This window comes from Acanthochromis polyacanthus, chromosome 18 (assembly GCF_021347895.1).
Source record: "Acanthochromis polyacanthus isolate Apoly-LR-REF ecotype Palm Island chromosome 18, KAUST_Apoly_ChrSc, whole genome shotgun sequence".
Classification (NCBI taxonomy): domain Eukaryota; kingdom Metazoa; phylum Chordata; class Actinopteri; family Pomacentridae; genus Acanthochromis; species Acanthochromis polyacanthus.
In genome coordinates this window covers 2,156,948-2,178,045 of record NC_067130.1, presented here as the reverse complement: position 1 = coordinate 2,178,045, position 21,098 = coordinate 2,156,948, and the positions used below count along the sequence as shown (strand labels likewise).

The 21,098-nt window shown below is 39.4% G+C and overlaps 1 protein-coding gene across 1 annotated transcript in view; it reads right to left on the bottom strand.

The window, feature by feature from the left end:
- grin3a (glutamate receptor, ionotropic, N-methyl-D-aspartate 3A) overlaps positions 1 to 21,098 on the bottom strand; it is a 59,496-nt gene that overhangs the window by 3,798 nt on the left and 34,600 nt on the right. The window contains exons 6-9 of the mRNA XM_022204821.2: positions 14,359 to 14,474; positions 13,413 to 13,564; positions 7,110 to 7,271; positions 6,188 to 6,258 (exon numbers count right to left, since the gene is read on the bottom strand). Of these exons, the coding sequence (XP_022060513.2) occupies positions 6,188 to 6,258; positions 7,110 to 7,271; positions 13,413 to 13,564; positions 14,359 to 14,474 (501 nt within the window). The remainder of the gene's footprint in view (positions 1 to 6,187; positions 6,259 to 7,109; positions 7,272 to 13,412; positions 13,565 to 14,358; positions 14,475 to 21,098) is intronic.

Genomic DNA, 21,098 nt, shown 5'->3' with positions numbered 1-21,098 from the left:
GTCTAAAGTTATGGCTAAGCTTGGACTGGTTGGTGTAGTAGAGCAGAATGTTCCTAGTATAGACTGGGCTCGAGTTTTACATCTCCTCCTAACTGTCTGGCCTAATGGTCATATTACCAGTGTGTTTTTGTTTGAACTTGGCATGGTGTGGAAGTTCGTGAAGCCACAAGAACAGCCTCCGTTTGGCGCAAAGGAGTCAACAGATGCCTGGATTTTCAGTCTTTTTTGAAAAATAACCAGAGTTTTAGTTGTTAATGAACAGACCTCCTCCAAATGCAGGTATTCAAGAAAAGAGAAGACCTTGAATGTCAGAGCCCACTGTAGAAATCAAATTCATGTCCAATTAATTTCCTCTGGCACCAGAGCGGATTCCAAAAACCTCTCCCACCCAACCTGGAGGTCTGTCTTTAAGCTAATGAGCACTAGCATCGCCGCCATTGACTGGAGATGTGAGGTGTTGGTTTGACACAACCCCACTGATGTCATGTTATTTGGCTTAAACACATTTCATCTGACAGATCCTTTCTCTTTGCCTCCCCTTCCCTTCCTTCCCTCTCCATTCCTCTCGATGGATGAGCAGATTGATCCTCAATAAGTGTCCGTTTTACAGGATTTCTCCTGGCAGCTTTTCAACTCGTTTACCTTTCATATTTATGTTTCATGTTCTGTGGAAGCAACCACAAACCACAGAGGAAAAATATGAATTCAAAACTATTTCACTCGAGTTTCTTTGAAGCGACACAACTTCAGAAAAGTGGATCTCCTTGGTGACATATCAATTTCTTTGATTGCACAGACCATGAAAAAACATAAAGTCACCCTGGACCTTTGCCCAAAGCTTCCTCCTTTCTTTTCTTTTATCAGTACATGATAGGAGGAAGGCAGAAGAAAGAAGCATCTGCAATACATGAATGGAAGTTACATGAGACTGGTGTCAGTTTGGGTCTGCAGAAAATAGCAGCCAGTGTCTGTCCTTGCCTTTATACTTCACCAACCATGGCCGTGGTTTTACTGCATAGATAGTTTTACTGGATAATTGATTCAGACTATTTAGATATCATTGAAATGTTCAGAACAATAATCTGCTTTATTAAAGTTTTTGCAGTCTACAGTTGGTTTATTATGAGGTTTTATGGTGAGTTAGCAGATAGGGGGCCTGGTGAGGACAATATTGTGGTTCCTATCCAGAGAAACAAACAAAAGAAGTACTGTAAGATCTATTGTTTTCAGATTTATCCTCATAGCACATGATAATATAATCAACCTCAAAAACATTTTGTGCATATAAACCTAAGCTTGATTTAAATCCTCTGAAATGCTCCCCGTCACTGAAAATGAAATCACAACCCTAAGTACACCGAGCAGCAGATCTGATAAGATATGTTCTCCCTGTCACCTCTGATGTTTCCTCTTATAATTTATAATACAGATCCAACTTGCCAGAGACCTTAAAAAAGGGAGCAAAATTTGTTTTCCTCTCTCAAACAGAAACTTTTTCAAATCTATTGGACCAGATCTGCAAGCTGGAGAGGGGAAAATATCACTATTTCATTAAAGGAGCAGAGAAAAGGGATTTCCATCCATATGAAGCGAAGCCTAACTGAAGAGCTCCTGAATCAAAGGTATTTTCACTGGAGATAAAAAAAAAAAGTGACAAGAAGAATCTAATGAGATACTCCTGACATCAAAAGAGACTTTAAGCTCGGGGATGACGCATCTGAATATAAGAACATGAAAAGAATTCTGGTCTTAAAATGATATGTGCACCTTCTGACAAGAGGGCACCTGTGCTTCCATGACGGCTGCAGCGGAGGAGAGGCTATTTTGAAATGTGGTTAACATCATCAGATCTCTTAAGTCTCAAGTCTTACCATAATCCCCTTTCAGTTTCACAATCTTTATTAGTATTGCCTCTAAGCGCTAAAGCTGTTCTGTAACTGACTCTGCTATATTACAGACCATATAGGAGATGATCTTAGAAAATCTAGAATCAAAAACACTGCTGACCAAGATTTTAGCATCTCTAACCATTTAAAACCCACTGCTGCAAAAATACATATTTATATATATAGCAAAATTATATTTGTATTGGAAGAGTTCGTTTGCAAAAACAGGTAACTCCGTTTTGATAAATTTTCAGAAAACTTTTTATTTTATTGTTTATTTGAGATAATATCAATCAAACTGAAGTTAAGTGGATTTGACTTAGTAGAAAAATACATGAGAAAATAGAGAAAAATAAATTATTAGTGTTATTATTATTATTATCTCAAGTAAACAATAAAAAAATTTGTTTTCTGAAAACGGAGTTACCTGTTTTTGCAAATGAACTCTTCATTTCTTTTTAGTTTTTTTAAAAAATCTGTCTGTCTGTCTATATTTCATTTCTTTGCTCATTCTTTTTCTATATTTGTCTCTTACAGGGTTAAGAAATAACAACCAAAAACCTGAGTTTATAGAGCTGCTTTTATCTTAGCCGCTCTTGACCTTTTGTATATTATCTTTCTTTTCCTGCTTTTATCAATGAATTATTTTCCTGTTTTATGTATTCATCCTGAAAGCACTTTGCGGCTGCGCTCTCAAATAAAGATGATTCTCATTATTAATCCTCCACAGCCTGCAGCCCTTCCGCTCTGAGTAAAAAGCTGCACTCTTCTGTTGCTTTTCCATCTAACCTTTGAGCAAATCTACCTTGATTTAGGAGTCCAGGTGTTAACTCCCGCATGAAAGAGCAGCTGAACTGAAACGGTAATTGAGACAGTGTTTTTCTGGAAAATCTATAAAATCCGACTTGGAGATCACCACGGTGCGATGACCCACAGGAAATAATGATGTCAAGGTCAGTCAGGAAAGCGTGCTCCATATATTTTTTTAAAAGCATTTTAATGTCGTGAAATACAAATCCTGTTTTTTTTTTATCCAGTGTTAGGATGCCCTTTATGTGAGCCTCATTTCCCCAAAGGATGCATTTATTCTAAAATATCTGACAGTCTGTGTTAAAGTACTGCTTGTAAAGAAGAACTCCACATGCGTGTTTAAACTCTACTCACTGTATTCCTCTCCTTTCTTATTCAAAAACACACACACAGCTCGTTTGTTCTACATTCTCTACATGAGAGGTCGGGAGTCGATACAATCACTTGCAGGTCTTCCTATTTTCCTCATCATTTCCAGACAGATCATTTACTTTTTCACAGCTGCTGTGAGTTAGGAGAACCCACATCCTGAGTCACTGCCAATTACAGCTCTTAGATTCCTCCATGCAACGTCCACCGGTGTCTGTTCCCTCCTCATTTGCAGGTCACCAGATTCCTCTCATTAATCCACTCCTTCATTTACATTTGAATAAATATTGGTTTTCTCTCCACGCGGCGGTTTTACTTGTCCGTGCAACTTACTGTAGAATCTTGCCAGACACACCAACTGCAGAATTCAACACTATTAAAACTTCCAAAAGTGCAACTTCCTTTTCTGTCTGGTGTGCAGAGGAATGCTCCTTCTCTGTGTGCAGCAGTTCTACACACTTAGCATGGAATTAGCAATATTTCAACAACAACCGCTATTTCCCAACCCATCTGTCGGTACAGATGTTGCGATCAGCAGTCGCACCGAGACGCACAGCGTGCAGCAGTCAGCGTAGAACGGCAGTCCTTCAACAACAGCACTGAGCTCTGGTGCCCTTGAACACGATGCTGAACCCTGCCAGCTCCGGGGCACAGTTTTCCACAACTTTGAATGACCTCTTGACCAAACTGTAGCAGGCGAAAACTCACTGAAGTGTCAAATTACTGGACAGTTCTTCAGCCTACATGAGATCCTCCTTCAAATTGCGATCATGCAAGTTTTTTTTTAACATACTAAGCTATGTACAACCTGACTGAAATGGGGGAAAACACAATATCTACACTGTAAAACCAATGTAAAACAGAACAGAAATATATGGAAAAATTGCCTTAAAATGTGAAAAATTTTAAACAAGTCTGCTGTGAATATACAAATCATTATACCTGTTATTTACTCATTTTAAGTATGAAAAAATGAGGGAAAAAAAGAATTTTCTTCCATCTACAGTAATTTCTCCATCAAATAGAGTACAGCAGCTGAGTAGGAACTGATTATTGAACTACTAGAAGTGACAGATAACCTCAGTTCTTTTTAGCTTTATGACCTAAAAACTACGTTTTTGATGCTGAATCACACAATCTTTAATTGGCCATCACAAAAAGTTTCAGGGTATTGCAGACGCTGCTCCCAATTCTTTCAGACAGATGGCTCTCTGACGCCTTTGGGGTTTTCCTGCATCCTTGGTAGGAGATGAAATACGTTACGGTTCGATACTAGGAAGTAGTCGTGGCCAATTTCATTTTCACCCATATGCTCCACAATGCTTCCAGTATAGAACAGAACATAAAAGAAAAGACGTTTCTCTCACACCTTTGTAGTAGCACCGTATATTTAAAAAGAAGGGAACAAAATATAGTACAAAATAAAGTAAAATATATAAAAAAAATCAACCTATGAATTGACAGTAGTGCATAACAGGTTTTTTACGTGCAAATGGTTTTATGAGTCTTTATGTGCAAAAGAAGAACTTTTAGTGAATCTACTGCAGTGGTGAGACTTATACTGACAAATTTTGTTTAAAAAATCCAAACTGTAGCATTTACAGTGTAAAGTCTTGCAGACTGTGCTTCAGACACAAGGTTTCTGACAATAATCGTTTCTGACTCTTAGACAGGCGTGATGGAGAAGGGCTTGATTGACTGAGTGTAATTATGCAAGAGTGGGAAATCTATCCTCATTACCAGCAGCATCCCTTACATGGCCTTGGGCTCCGTAATTATTGCGTGTATTTAATCCCCACGCTGAGTGCTTCACCTGAGTGTCCCCTCAATGTGCCGCTGCTAAGTAGGGAGAGGTGTGAAATAGAGTGCAGCGGGAGTTTTCATGCAGAGCGTAATGAAATGGAACTTGTTGGCTCAGCAGATGCTCCAGGTTTGTTTTGATCTCCCCTCAGCAGCAGAGAGAGTTAAAAAAAAAATCAGGATAAATAAAGCGTGGTGACACGAGCAGAGGCTGAATGTGAAGGGAAGGGTAGCGACACCACGACACACACAGCACAATGAGTGGGAAGGTTTATGTAACTAATCGGGACAAAAGGGCGTCCATGTAACTCGTGAAAAGACACCGAAACTGCCCCCAAAAAAAGATGCTCTCATGATTTACTGTATCTCCTTATTCTTTCTCTTTCACACCCACAGCTCCCAACAATACTCCGTGACGTCAGGACGAGATTATTTCCTCAATTTCCTTCGCTGATAATTGGCTTCCAACAGGCTGACCATTCTATTTAGTTTCTGATTAAAAATGGGTCCCTTAACTGCCACTCGGATGTTAATTGATGTCACTTATTCTCAACCTGATAATTTAGCCAATGGGCCATTTAAGTTTTGGAAAATTGGCTTCTGGCTGGAACAGCTTCTGTGCATTTAAGTGTGAATGGATGTGGCCTCCTGTGAGTCTGAACAGATCCTCAGTAGGACACCTTTACCTGGAGGCAGTGTTTGGATGTGGCTTGTAGCGTAGTTGTGTCTAAAGATATTAAGTTGTGGTACAAATGTGCAATAGAGATAAAATCTGTGCAGTATTAATGCGTCTCTGTCAGTATTTCTACTCTTAAAGGAATCTGTGCAATACCACTGGTGTGTGCAATATTAATATTTTAACATCTAGAAAAATCTGAACCAGTACATTTTTGGTTTATTTCTTAAATCTTTGCACAACCCAGTTCCCCACAGTGGCATTAATAAAGCCTTAACATATCGTATCTTATTGAAAATGTGCAGTGGCTCAGTAGAACTCTGCAAATAATAAGAGTAGACGTTGACAAATAGGGAACAGAGTGTCCAAAACTGTTCCTACAATGAAGGGCAAAGCTGCTTCTGATGCATACTTGCATGACAAAACTTTTAATGAGCCCAAGTTCTGAGTCAGAACACAATGTACTAAATGGGCCCCAAATAATTACAACACATCTGGGCTGGGTTCACTCTCCGTTCAGCCACTCAGGGACGGGATTTTCCCTCAAATCAAATTCGTGAAAGAGTGTGACTCTACTACAGCGACGTCTCAGTGTCGTCTGCTGGGTGTGTTTGATTGAAGTGGGAGTGAAAGACGAGGACAGTACCTCTTCTCAGGCTTGGTAACGGTTGGTAGTTTGTCATCCGTGAAGACCGAGTTCAGGGCTCGGTGTAATCTCTGGAAAACAAGCAACATGTTAGCTGGAGCACGCATACTGTAAATCCTCTGTGTGCTCATTTATGGTTGCTTTTGGGAGAATTTGATGTGCAAGAAAGAATGAACAGCAACAGCAAAACAACAGCTAACCGATGCATCAGGGGTGTCAAATTCATCTTAGTTCAGGTTCCACATTCAGCCCAGTTTGATCTCCAGTGGACTGGACCAGTAAAACCACAGCATAATAACCTGTAAATAACCACAACTCCTAATGTTTCCAATGTTTTAGTGCAAAAATGTCTACATTTAAGGAATTATCTTTCTACAAACCATCATGAACAACCTGACATTTCTGAAGAAAAATAAGTTCAACAACATTCAGCCTCAGTTTATCATTTCCACATTACAACTTCCAGATCAGCTTCCAGAGACAAAAATGAGACTCAAAGCGACAAAGAACAACCAGCAGTGTGGCATTTTGCTTTATGAAGAAAAATCAACTTGTCATGGTCTAGAAATTATTGTAAATTTACAGTTGTATAAACTTATAATCTTCAGTTAATGTCTTCTCTGTAGATTTTACACTTTGAGGACCGGATTGGACCCTCTGGAGGACCGCTTTTGGCCCACGGGCCTCATGTTGGACACCCCTGGTCTAAGTGAAAGTAGACTGCTGAGCCATAACATTAAAACCACTGGCATAAAGAAGCATTAGGCACATGGTTTTAATGCTGTACTTTATCAGTGTAGGCGGTGCAACACTTTTACTGGCAAAATTACTTTTAAATCTAGATATCTGCTGTGGTGATTGGGATGCAGTGTGGCTCTCTGATGTGTTCATGGGTGCGTTTGTCTGTAATTTGGGGCGGTACCTGGCTCGTGTGCAGCCAGTATTTGAAGCGAGGCTCCTTGACTCTCGGGATCACCAGCTTGTACACAATGTGTTCTGCTATTGTAGTCAGGAGAGATAAGGCCACGCCCACACACAGCATCACAAACAGACCAGAGAAATGCTTTATGCCCATCTGCAGTGTCTGGAGGAGGGAAGAAGGAGACGGCGTTAGAGAGTGACAGAGCAGTCAGAGAGAGAAAGAAAGAGAGTAGAATCACGTGCATAGCTATCCTACTCTGCATATTCCATTCTAATTCTAATGGAAGAGGAGCGGCCTGAAAAATTCCATCTCGAAAATAGAAAGATTCTCAATCATCCTAGGTGCTTAATTCATTTTGGACAGATTTGAACAGTTCAGGAGGACTTTTTGAGCAAGTTCTGGACAAATATCAGTAATTTCTAGTCATTTTGCACATATTTTGGGTCATTTTTGACAAATTTTGACATTTGTGGAACACACTTGTTTTATGAGGTCAGATTGAGTTATTTTGGAAAAGTTTTTGCTGTTTTTAGCCATTTTTGGAACCCTTTTAAGCCATCCCTGATGTTTAACTCATTTTGGACAGGTTGGGAACAGGAAAAGAGGATTTTTTGAGTAAGTTCTGGACACATTTCTAATCATTTTGGACAAATGTGGAGATTTGTTAAATATTTCTGTATCATTGCCTTATAGTGGCACAGTGTCACTGTAACCATGACAACCACTACATCAGCTGCCTGCTGATGATCACATGATTGTGATCCTACTACAAATCCACCACTGAGGACTTATCAGGACTTATCCATCAGAAATGATCCAAGGAACACAAGATTAAATTGTGGGGGTGTTTCTGAGTCCCGTCAATTCCCGCCGCCCGGTACATGTTTAGGTCACGTGATTCGTATCTGTACATCACGTACACACGCCTGTGCTTACTGTAAGGTCATTTTGTACTATTATTACTAGTTTATCACACAAGCCTGCTATGGTACTATATATGTATTATTTTGTTGTATTTGCACATGATTTTAGTTTATTTTGTGAATAAAAACACAGCTGACAACAACCAGAACTGCCTATGTTCAGACATCTTCATCTTACTGACACAGATTTTCTTTTTTGTTTTCTTTTTTTAACTGTAGGTATGACAACAACTTTAGTTTTTTCTTTCCTTGGTATCTTTTTTTCATCATTTACTGGACAGGACAGTAATGACTTTTTTCTTTTACAGTGACAGTCTGCAATTGCCAGAAGACACTTGTAGGAGAAAGGGAGGGCTAAAAAAAAAAGGTAAAGGTGTGGAGGGAGCAAAAAACACAAGAAAAACAGAGTAAAAGCATCTACAAATATCATTAATCAACAGAAGTATAAACCCATAAAGCATGAGCTGCATGAATCCACTGATTTGTTCACTTCCTGCTGTCTCTGTTACTGTACGCCGGGTTTGGCTGACCTCCCAGAAACCATCGGCTCTCATTGTTTTCCAAATAATAACAGCTCTTAGACGCAGATGCTGCATTGAAAAAAGTATTGCAGATATCATCATTTCTTTTTTTATGGCAGTGGAATCATTGCTGATGGATTTGTATAAAGTTTCAGCAAAAATGAGTGCGAGGAAACTAATTTTTAGGTGAGCTTTTAGAGCTTTCAGAGCTACAAGATACTATGAAGCAGCGGGTAAAAGTGTTAATAGTGTCCAGACTAAAGTAAAGAACATGATGGTTCTGCTGACTTCTGAATTCAAGCCTGTCATTCAAAAGAACTTTTCCAAAAAACAGGAAATCAATAAGATCACCTCTCATAGTTGAAATATATCCTGAATTCAGTTTCAAAATCACAGATTCTGACTATTTTCTTTCAGATTCTTCTCATTTCTCACTGAGCTTGTGATTCCGTTCACATCATAATCTGCTCTCTAAATGTGTCAGTAGATGAATGCTGTCATGAGTCTGAGATCACACTTTCCTTAACTGACCACTTGTTGCCGTTCCTGCAGATGTCTTTTTCTTTATTCTGCTGAGTAGGAACAGCTTGTGATCCGGCAGCAGCTGCAATGATTGCATTATAAAGTCATGTAGGAAAAAGAATGCATGATGGATTAAACTCGTCATTGCCGTAGTGTGACTTGGCAAGCGGGCCGTAATGAAATTTTTGAAGAGCGGGAGCCGATGATTCCTGGAAAGTTGGGCAGTGGTGACATTCGACAGCAGCGGAAACACATTTTAAACTTTGTGGGAATACAAGAAATAAACGGGAAAATATAATTCCAGTGGTGTTATCCTTTAAAAGTCAAGACGAGCTTACTGAAGATACATGACGCTAATCTAATCTAATACTCCAACTGCAGCTCCAGAGCATGAAAAGCAGAGTAAAGTGCAAGTTTCCCATCATTCACTACATGTAAACCAGGGGTGCCAAACTCATCTTGGTTCTGGGGCCACATTCAGTCCAGTTTGATCGTAAGTGGGCCGGACCAGTAAAATCACAGCATGTTAACCCATAAATCACGACAACTCCAAACTTTTCCTTTGTTTTCATGCAAAAATGTTCACATTTAATGAACAAAACATTATGACCAACATGAAGTTTCTTCAAAAAAATAAATTCAGTTTCAGCAAAAATATGCTTTAGTTTATCATTTCCACATTACAACTTCCAGATCACAGAGTGTCTACAAAGGAACACAATGTTTAGTCATGATCAAAATAACAAGAGTCGGACAGCAAAAGATAAAAAAAACCCTACAAAAACAAGACAAAATCTTACAAAAATGAGATACAAAATGACAATAACCAGAATAAAATGACACAAAACAAAACAGAAAAGAGACAAAAAATTAGACAAACGACACAAGCGAGGCAGAAAACACAAAACGATACACAAAATGAATAAAACAAAACACAAACTGAGAAAAATAAGACAAAAAACAAGCATGACGAAAAGGAAACCAAACGACAAAAACAAGAAACAAAACGACAAAAACAAGAAACAAAACAACAAAAGTCAAACAAAAAGCAAAAAAACCAAGAATATTACAAAAACGACAGAAGAAATATGAGCAATATATTTTACTTTATGATCAAAACAACTTGTCCAGAAATTATTTTCAATTTATAGTTTTACGCATTTACAATCTGCAGTTAATGTCTTCTCTGTACATTTTACTCTTTACAGAATCATGCCATGGGCTGGATCGGACCCTCTAGCGGCCCAGATTTGACCCACAGGCCACACGTTTGACACCCCTGATGTGAACACACACTTCTCCTCACTCACACCACCATATGCACCCATTTGGAACAATCAGCCCTAATAACGCTGGTGTATTTCACAACTTGATGAGGGAAATTTGCAGCAAAAACCTCTGAATGCCTTCAATAAAGCTCATCACTCTCATCATCTTCGTCTCCTTTATCACAATTTATTTCTCTGTAAGGTTAAGTTTGCCCCTTTTAATGTTGGTTAATTGAATAATATGTCATTTATTGGTATTGATTTTATTACTTCAAATGGGGGCAGCTTCTTTGGGGGGTGACAGCGAGCTGGCCGAATGCGAGGCAGTTTTTGGCTGCCTCTCTGAAACCAATCCATCAGATTTCTCATCTTTTCAGAATCCCCAGGCTTGCTGCTGATGGCGAAGCAGTCATTCATCGGAAAAAAAGATTGCTAAAAAAGAAAAAAAATGCTGAGCAGGAGTAAACTGGGCCAGCCTTGTCAGTAATTCATAACGCTTATATCACATGAATTTCCTGCTGATGTTGTTCGCTGTTGGTTTTAGCAGCAGTATATTAAGTTTGAAAGTGTATGCAAAGCGAGCAACAACAAGGCTGATGACATGTTTTACAGCTTCACACTGTGTTTTTTCTGAGAGCCACCTGGCTGATAGAGCAGTATGTAAAAACTCACTGACACTCGGTTAGAGCAACATAATGGTCGAGCAGCTTTTTCTGTCACAACTTCAGTCCAACTGAGGCGAGATGAAATGTACCTGAAGCAATTTAAACGTCTGCAGCTGGAGATAGCATCGATAGCACGTCGAGCTGCTGGAAAATGGTTGAATTTGTGGCGCCGCGATGTGCCACTTCTGCCCCCGATGTGACTCATATAGATGTGTAATTTACATTCATGATTAGGCATTGAGGTGATGCTGTCATTCAAAGGCTCACAGCGTGAGGGCTTATTAATTAGATGTCATTAGGAGCAGCGGCGGTTAAGAAAATAAATGATAAAAAGAGTATAAAATACAAAAATAAGATGAAACTGAGTAGAAAGTGAGAAGTCAGAAGGGAGCTGTAAGTTTCAAAGTCATTCTCGGGTGGAGAAGCTGCTGATAGCTTGGTAACAGCAGAACAAAGTGGAACACGGCGCTGTTAGAACTGAAGTTATGGGGACGCAGCTTGTTTAGCAGCTGCAGGGTCAGAGGCCAAGGTTTGAATTAGATGGCAGCAATTACTGTACATGGAGGTTACGGAGGGCACAGGAATCATTAAAGGCCCAAAAAGTGGTGGAACAAGGAGCCAAATGCTGAGGCTGCAGGTGGTTAAAGCGTAATAAATACAAACAAAATCACACTTTACAGCTTACAAATTTATGCTTAGTTATTGCTAGCTGATTACATAAGCCTTGTGGTAAAATATGTATGTACAATTTAGTTTATATTTGTTGTGTATGCACAAGATTTTAGATTATTTTGCTCACAAAGACACATCTTTATCTTATTGACACTGGGATTGTGTCTTTTTTCCTCAATTATTCCACAATTTCATCATCATCATAACTGCATTTCTTGTGGGGGTTTTTTCATCATTTTACTGGGCCAGACATTAAGAGCTTTTTTCAAACTGAAGCTATCGGGATGCAGCTTGTTTAGCAGCTGTAGGGTCAGAGGCTAAACCTTGAATTAGATAGGAGCAATTACTTTACATGAGGGTTGTAGAGGGCAGAGGAATCACTTCTGGAAGTAAGGCCTAAAAACGGTGGAACTAAAAGCCAAATTCTCCGTGTTCAAAGAAATATCTAAAAGAAAAACAACAAAAACACTCACTCACTTGATTGTAAAGATGTTTCCACACAGAGCTGTGAAAAATGATTCACCCCTACTGGTGTCTTCTATTTTTGCATATTTGTCATGCGTGAATGACAGATATGGACCTCCTGACGCCTGAAAGCTTTAAAACGCATCTTTCAGTCTTCTGTCCTGATGGTGGTTAACAAACCGAATGTGGCGACAAAAGAGACAAAGCTTTGGGTAAAACGTTCTGGTGACTGTTGGACGGTTTGAAAGTTCCTGACAGGAAACATCGAGTTAAACCGACATTACTGAGAACCTGATGGAGCTCTGGAAGCTTGTATTGGTTCCTCTACCTCATGCTGATGTCATGCTGTGAATAAAGACGCCAAAACTGATCCGGGGGTGGAAAAAAGAAACGAAAATCACGGCAAACTTTCTTTACCCTGATTTTTTTTTTGCCGCCCTCTCAGTGTTTCCTCTCACCCTTTCCTTTCTTTCTTCCACTCCTTCTTCTCGCCCTTCTCCTTCCAGTCTTTCCTCTCCCACTTCTCTTTGTCACTTACTTTCTTTCCTTCTCTCCCTTCCTTCCATTCGTCCTTTCCCTTATGCCTCTCCATGATCCTTCCCTCCCTTCCACTGTTTACCTTCCTTCACTTTCTCGTGCTTCACCTTCTTCCTCTCTTTCTCCTCCTTCCATTCTTTTCTCTCCTCCTTTCCTATCCACTCTATCTTCCTTTCTAAACAATGAGGATTCCACTTACTGAAGGAAAAATGCTGCCCACACCCACCTTGCCCTATGTGAAAAAATAATTAGCTACCGATCTACCAAATTCACGAATGGCAAAAATCAAGGTTTTGGAGTCAAGATCTGGCCTTGAATCTAATTGAGATGCTGCGATTAAACCTTAAAAGGGCAGTTCATGCTGGAAAACCATCTGATGTGGCCCAATTAAAACTATTCTGCAGAGAGAATGGGTCAAAATTCCTCCATGACGAAGTAAAAGACCGATCACAAACAGTTGTTGCTGCTAAGGGAAGTCCAACCAGTTATGTTGTGTTGTGTGGATTATCTCTGTCTAATATTCAATAAATACAAATATTAGTTAGAAGATCTGGAACAGTTAAGTGTGGGGAATTTCACATAGCACTGTATATTTAATGCATTTTAAACTACTAGAGATGCTTCATCCTATTGTTTTGCAATAAAATAAACTGCAAATGCTCTTTTTACAGACAATAACAACACAATAAAGTAAAGAATCCCCTCCACCCCACCCTACTCTTGTTCTTACCTCAGTCACAGCGAAACTGCGCTTCCCACAGGGCACCACCTTGTACCATTTGTCGTGCAGCATGTCCATGAAGCCATCGGACTTGTACTGACTAACAAGCTCTGAGAAGTTGGAGGTGAGCGGAGAGTTCTGAGGGAGGCCAATGCCGTATCCTACAAGTCGACACACACACACATGAAAAGAGAACTCCTTAGTGATTATTCTTCTGTCGTAGCAGCAAAAAGCTTTTTCACTTTTTTCCCTTCACCTCCATGCTGCCGTTATATTCTTCCCCTGGTTTGTGGGGAAAGAGTTGCTGAACAGAAACATGGACTGCCATTTTCTTATTTATTCATTTTTTTGAAAAGCCTCACACTTTTCCCCCAAACAAAGCAGGTACCCGTCAGTGTATCTGCCGGTGCCAGGAAAGAGTGGCAAATTCAGCAATAGCCAATTAGAAAAGTACCTCGCCTTGATAGGACGCGCACTGATTGATTTGTATTGTATCCTGGAGGCTTAAGGGTGCATTAAGTAATTAACAACAGCACTGGAATGTGGCGCTACGGTGGCCTGTAATGGAAGCAAACGCCATGGGAGCATTTTCACAGTGGGAGGAAGAGGCTCGCTAAATGGAGCAGAGATTAGCAGCAGACAGTGGAGAATGTAAGCTTTTGAAAGCCCAAAGATTAACTACAGAGCAAAGACTGAGCGACTGATATTGTTAAATTTAGGGCTCTTCTAAAAAACGCTTGTGGTCAGTTAGTCTGCAGTCATGCAGAGAAAAAACCTCTTACAATCAAGTTATCATTAAAAAGCAAAACATTCACTGAGTGTGAAGACTAATGGGATGCCAGAAGAGTGATGAGTTTAATCAATACACTAACTGGTTGCTCAATGAATTCACTAAGATTGTTTTATGCCCTAAATAGTCGAGTAATTTGTCATATAGTGAGAGTCTGAGTGTCACCTTCTATTGCAAAGGGTTTTCCGACTGTTAGCGTTTTGCAGTCTGCATCTATGGAGACCTCGTAGTCCAGCAGAGCTTTGTCCATGATGAATGCATCCAGTTTCTGAGGGTCAGCCCTGCAAAAAACAGCAAGAGTGTACATTAGATCACAATAGAAGTGCAGGTGTAGCAAGGAGAAGTCGCTTTTTGATCGTTATGCGAGGAAATAAAATCACATTTGAGTGATTTTACCATAATGCTGCATGTTCAGCACCCAGAACTCATCTGCACAGCTCAGTTCTTCATCTATTCATCCAACACAGCATGCTGCATTAATTAAACATTTTTGTGCACACAAATTTTGCAATCACTCCCCAGGCGAAGCAGAGACACATAAACAGTGCATTTCAGAATTCTACAAAACGTAATCAAAGCCAAACGTATGGGATGTCATAGTGTTCAGAGGACACCTTTAAATTCTACAGAAATCTCTGACTCACTTGTTTTTGATGGATGAGCAAATCAGCAGACTGATACTAATCTGTAGTCGATCTTAAAAAGTCACTGTGGCGATCAGGAACAAAACCTTCTTCATTTTCACTTTTTTCAAGCAAAGGAAAAAACCTTCACCGCCCCACGAGACTGTAAATTAAATGAAGCAAACCTTAGTTTGTCATCTCACTCCTGGTCTGCTACTCTGAGGTTTATTTCCTCACGTCACTCCTCTGACCTTACAGAGGGTAAAGAATGAGTTTTCTGCCTGTTATGGAGTAAACTTTTATTTTATTTTTTTGCTTGCACTTAATTTTCTGAGTAGGATAAAGCTGAATAGATTGAAACATTGTTAGCATTTCGACTTCAATTCTGTAGACTTAATACAACTTCACACAGCAACAAGATGTGAAAAAATGAAACTGAAAGAAATTAGCAAGTCACAGAAATCACCCAAGAATGGATTATTTTTCTTTGTGCTTGTAGGCGTCTCACAGAACCATTCAGAAGGCAGCTTATCAAAAATCACAGAAAATGGAATGTAAATGATTCTAGAAACCTCTTCGCCTCGTCTGATCCTCACATTTCGCAGGCCAGACTTGTGTGCACACTTCCACTGGCCACCTGCCAGGAAAATTACTGCCGCGCCACCGTTTTTCAGTTTTGCCAATTTATTTGTATTCCTCACAAGTCTGCTAGACAGAGGTGAGATATTAAGTCGCAGCACTTTCAGTCAGGCTTTTACAAATCAACTCTAAAATGTCTTCACTGACAGCTCGTGCCTACTGGGACGCTACAAAGGCTTTCTCAAGATGTACGGTGTTTTTGCTTGTTATCAAGGACAGCGTTTGAAATCCTGCACTATCTTCTAGCCACAAGCGAGCTGCTCATTATTACAGGTCGAATTAGTTTGCAGCGTGCGTCCTTCCATCACACCGGAGCACAATCTCCACATCAACCAGCTAAGTAACCAATATGACTAAAACATGATTCAACCTTCTCTGAGTCATCCCCCTTAAATAATGCATAAAAACAACTCCTGTATTTCCATCCAGATGGCATGAATGGAAAACACTAGTGACAGGAAATGTATCTGGTGTGGCTTCATTTAATATGAGAAGCAGTGATAACATCAGCCTGATCAGGGGAAAGTCTTTATATCATGGAGCAAGGTTATAATCCTCCTGAAATAAATTGTTTTGTCTGTTTTGTGCAGCATTTCCTGCATATCTTTCGCTGTAATAAGCAAGCCTAAATAGTACAAGACAGTTTTGTGATGGATGATAATGGTTCTCCAGTCAGTGAACTTTCTCCAAATGCTCTAATTATGTAGCAGACAGGCTCCAGTCAGAAATTGTTGTTAGTCTCAATTGCTCTGGCGGGACATGTTCATTAAGCTGAAACATTACGGTAAAAACAGCCCTGATAAAAACACTTAATGTAATCGGTGAACAGAGTGCAAGAATGAGACCCAAGACAACTGGAAATAACGCTCGATGTTGCAGTAAATTTCCACAAGCCATTGTGTGTCACCCTGATCAAGACGAACAAAAAGGTCTCAAGGTGTCGGATAAATGAGAAGGTACCACATGGGTTTGTAATGGGTCCTTTACTGTTTGTATTTGACATCAGTTTGTTGCTAACCAGGAGGTCATGAGGTAGTCTGTCAGGGAAGGGTGTGAAAATAACTTAATATGAAGCAAAATTACCCTATGGACTCATAATATCACTTCAGACTTGCTTCTGATTGTTGATTTTTGCTTCTCTCTCTCCTCTCTATGTTCATTTTAGCCCACAGATGTCCCCGCAAGATCAGCAGAACGCGCAACAAGCAGAGGAGTGACTAAGACAGATTTGAGGTCATAGTTTATGACAATGCTTGTTAGTGAGAAAAAATCATCAATCACCTGTTCAACAAGCAGAAAACAAAGTTGCAGAAATGCGACGTCTCCGGTCTGGTTTATTATGTCCTGCTTGTTCAACAGCTGATTGATAAACTCTCTGACTGACAGATTTTGGTGCAAACACAGATATGTAGTCCCACCACTGTGGAGTAAAACCAGACAAGAATTAAAAAAATATATATATATGTAGCAAGACTGCAAAGGCCCTGGAATTCCTGAGCTGATCAAAACTCAGATAAGCTCTCCCTCTCTCCAGCACTGACCAACACCCATCTCTATAGGAAGATTGAGACATTTGTATTTCTGTAGGTTTTCATTCACAGAAGGATGGAACTCCTGTGAACATTTAAACCCCTGGAATAACTTCTTCTTTTTAAAAGACAATGACTTTCAATTATATGCTATGGATGTTTGTTTAATGAACTTTCATGCTAAAATCCCTTTTCAGCTTCAGGAGACCCTCAGCCGGAGATGTCTCTGCATTCCACAGATCAGATAACAAGTCGTAAAACTTTATGGCTGAAGGCTGGAGTCACCCTCTCTCTCTCTTTGACTGAAACAAAGAGACTGGAACTGAACTTAAAAACCTTGCCAAATTAATATTTCTGGAATATATTTTGTGTTTACAGAATTACCAATGTCAATGGAAATCATTCATCATTAACATATCCGAAAATCAAGATTCTATCTTTCACAGAAGTCTAGATACTAATTTGTGATGTTTAATCATTTCTTCCCCAGGATACTATGATTTTGGACTGAATTCCCTTATTAATCTCTGAATTTCCTCTCCATTTAGGTTGAATGATGACCATTGTATTTACCTGTTACCAAATCTCTGACTTGTTGTTATATTCTCACTGTGATACATATTTTTAATGTCATAAACATAAACATACAGTTATGAATGAAATGATTCACATCATATGAACATATGTATTAATCTACACATTTCACTTTCACACAACTGAATATGGTGGGATAGACAGATCGTGTTTTGCGCGTTTAATATCATATTTTAATCCATTCTGGATTCCTCTTTCTTCTCTACTCTGTGAGAACAAAGAGATTCCAAATTCCACCAGACTCGCGCCTAAAAGTTCTCTCTCTCCGCCCAGGTCCTCCCCTTAGCTGGACCCACAGATAAAGTCAGCCGTAGCCCACATCTTCCCTCTCTTACTCTCTCTTACCGACCTTCTCTCTTACCCCTCTCTTCCTGAGAGGCCAACCAAAGTCTCTCTCATTATTTTTTTACCTAAAGCGCGTTTTTCCTATCTTCAAAATTCCCTCACCATCTAAGTTTGTTAACTATTTATCTCTTAATATTTTTGTAACTTAAGGAGACATTTTGCTCAATTTTAAACCAACGTTATTCGTTTTAATCTGAAGAACCGATTCAGAACCAGCATTTATTTTTCTTAATTTTGACCGTTTTTCATCAACACCCATTTTTCTTGGCTAAAGCCTGAGAACCATCATTTTTAAACACTCAGCTGAGAACTACGGAGACCTGTTGGACCAGGTCTTTGCATAGAACCGATCAACCCGCGGCAGGACATCTAGGCCACCACAACGACGACGCACCGCTCCGAACCCGCAGGTCCAGACCGTGTGCTGCGAATCTGAAGGCCTCGCAAGTCCCAGCCCCATGACGGTTCACTTCAATAACTCCAGCTGAGTTTGCTCTGATTCCATTCTATGGGTGATGTACTAACAGCTTGGTCAATTAATTAATTTAATCAATTTATTCTTTTACAAATCATTAGAATTCTTAATCCAAATTACCGATTACCTCGTCAGGTTAGCTCTGGCTAATCCTCACCATATTTCCTTCTCTCTCGCACCTACTTCCACATCCCTCACACATGCACACACACCACACACACACTCCCACATTCCACGCACACACGTAGTCCTGCACGCACACACACACACACCATATCTACATTGTACATAGTTCACTTGTCATTATTTTCATAGAATAGTTAATAAATACCTCATTATAGACCAAATTACAGTCTTGTGTTTCTTTGTGTAGAATGTGGTCAATTTAAACGAGGATTCAAGACTTTTTGATATGAGATTGATCAAAATTTTTATGAATATTAATAATTTTATTAATATTAATTTTTTCCCTAGAGATCTAGGGTGGTGCCCCAATTATTAATAACGAGAGCAATAAATCATAACGTAGTACCGCTACATATATATTCCCTTCTTTGGAACAATAACATATAGAATTTGCATGTTCTCCCTATGCCTATGTGGGTTTTCATTGGGTGGTCCAACTTCCTTCCTCATTCCCAAAACATTCATTCATTCATTCATTCATTCATTCATTCATTCATTCATTCATTCATTCATTCATCCATCAATCCGTGATTCTCAATGGAATACCTCCATAGGGGTACAGAGGAACATTTCCAGCAACCATCACTCCTGTGTTCTAATGCTACATTGTGTTAGCTAATGGTGCTGAAAGGCTCATTGATGGTTAGAAAACCCTTGTTCAGTTATGTTAGCACATGGATAAAAGTGAGCTTTCATGGAAAATATGAAATTGCCTGAATGACCCCAAACTTTTGAACAGTAGTGTATAATATGTAGTCTATGGATATTCTAAAAATGCAGAGATTTACATTTTTCTAAGCTGAAAGAATTAGCAGTAAGAGTCCCTAAGAATCATTTTCATTTGTCAGCTGAATAAATCCAATTTCTATGCGATCGAGCCATGTTACGCACCAACCAGACATTACAGTGTGACCAGCTGATTAGTTCTGTATCCCCAGAGCTATTTTAATAACGTCATGTGAAAAAATAAGCACATCTCATGGGAATCATTGGCTTTTTCCAACATATTTGAACAAACAATGTCTTGATGCTCTTTGAAAACAGATTACACGTTAACAAAATGAACTTAACATTGACATTTTGTCGTCATGATTTTACATGATTTGGGTCAAAGGGTCATGTAGGTCATTTCATGTTTTCAATGATTTCCAGGAAAATCAAAAACTGCCTTGGTGACCCCAAACTTTTGAACGGTAGTGTAAAACTTATCTACGCCGATGACAATGTCTTCTATGCATTTGATTCCTCAAGATTTCCCCACCTGGCCAGCAGCAGGTGGGTCCCTTTATATGAACCAGTTTCTGCTCAAGGTTTCTTCCTGTTAAAAACAAGTTTTTTCTTGCCACTGTCGCCTTAGGGCTTGTTCTGGGGGTTCAGGCTAGTCTTGAGACAATCTGAATTGCAACTGGTGTTATATAAATAATACTGAATTGATATTAATTGAATTGAAATTAACATTCTTCAGATATCTTGGCCAAATGTGAAGTTTGCAGTGAATGCTGATAAGATGAACTTTCTTATTATCCGTGACTCTTAGTTCCAGTTTGCATACACTTAATGATGCCCAAATTGATATTGACTTTGTCTAGACGGCGGTCTTACCTACTTATCTGCAGTTTGGAGCAACTGTGACAGAAAGTAAACATAAAAATGAGTGTCTTTTGTCACCGGGGAATCATGTTTCTGCCTTCTCTCTAATATTAAACACACCATTGTTTACTGTATGAAAAAGTAGACTGGTTCTCATCAGCAAAACTCTAGTCTCTCATTTTCTTATCTTCAAAAACTGCCTAGTTTATCATTTCTCTTCTTAAATTTAAAACCAAAGAACAGATGTCAAAAAAATGGGCTAACTCTACCTCAGGGCTGTTGTGCACTACTTTGCAGCTCGTAAATGGAATTAATCACAAAGGACTTTAAAATCTGAATGTCGCATCCCACTGGATGACATTAAACTTTGATTTTACCTTCAGATCTCTCTGGTTGCCTTTGACACCGTCTGTCTGTTTTTTGTTTTTCTGCAAAGGACATCTTGATTTCCATGAAACTGAAAAACCACGGCAGGATTATAACCTTAAATAACCTTAAGCTAAACAGCTCCTTCAATCACCAACCCCTGCACAGCATGTCTGAAGGCTCCATAAATGTTTAAAGTAGTGTTACTACTACTATGCTATGACTATATAAGTGTCCTGTGAACACACGGTATGCTTCAAGGTTATGTAACTGATATTTGCCTGGTCCCTGGTGGACTAAACCCGAACGCAGAGGGCTGTGTTGCTCCATACTTGTAAACTGTCTTGTCGCCAAGTTGTAATTTTCTAAAGATGACATTTTTCCTTCAACCTTCTAATCAGCATTTCACAAGCTCAGTGAAAAAAAAAAAAAATCTTGTTTCATCCATTGAAATTGTGTCCTACCCAGCATAGGCTTGCATTCCAGCTGCCTTTTCTCACTATATTCTGCTATGCTCCATGGGGATGCCAGCTGAATGTTGAAGCGGCTTAGGATGAC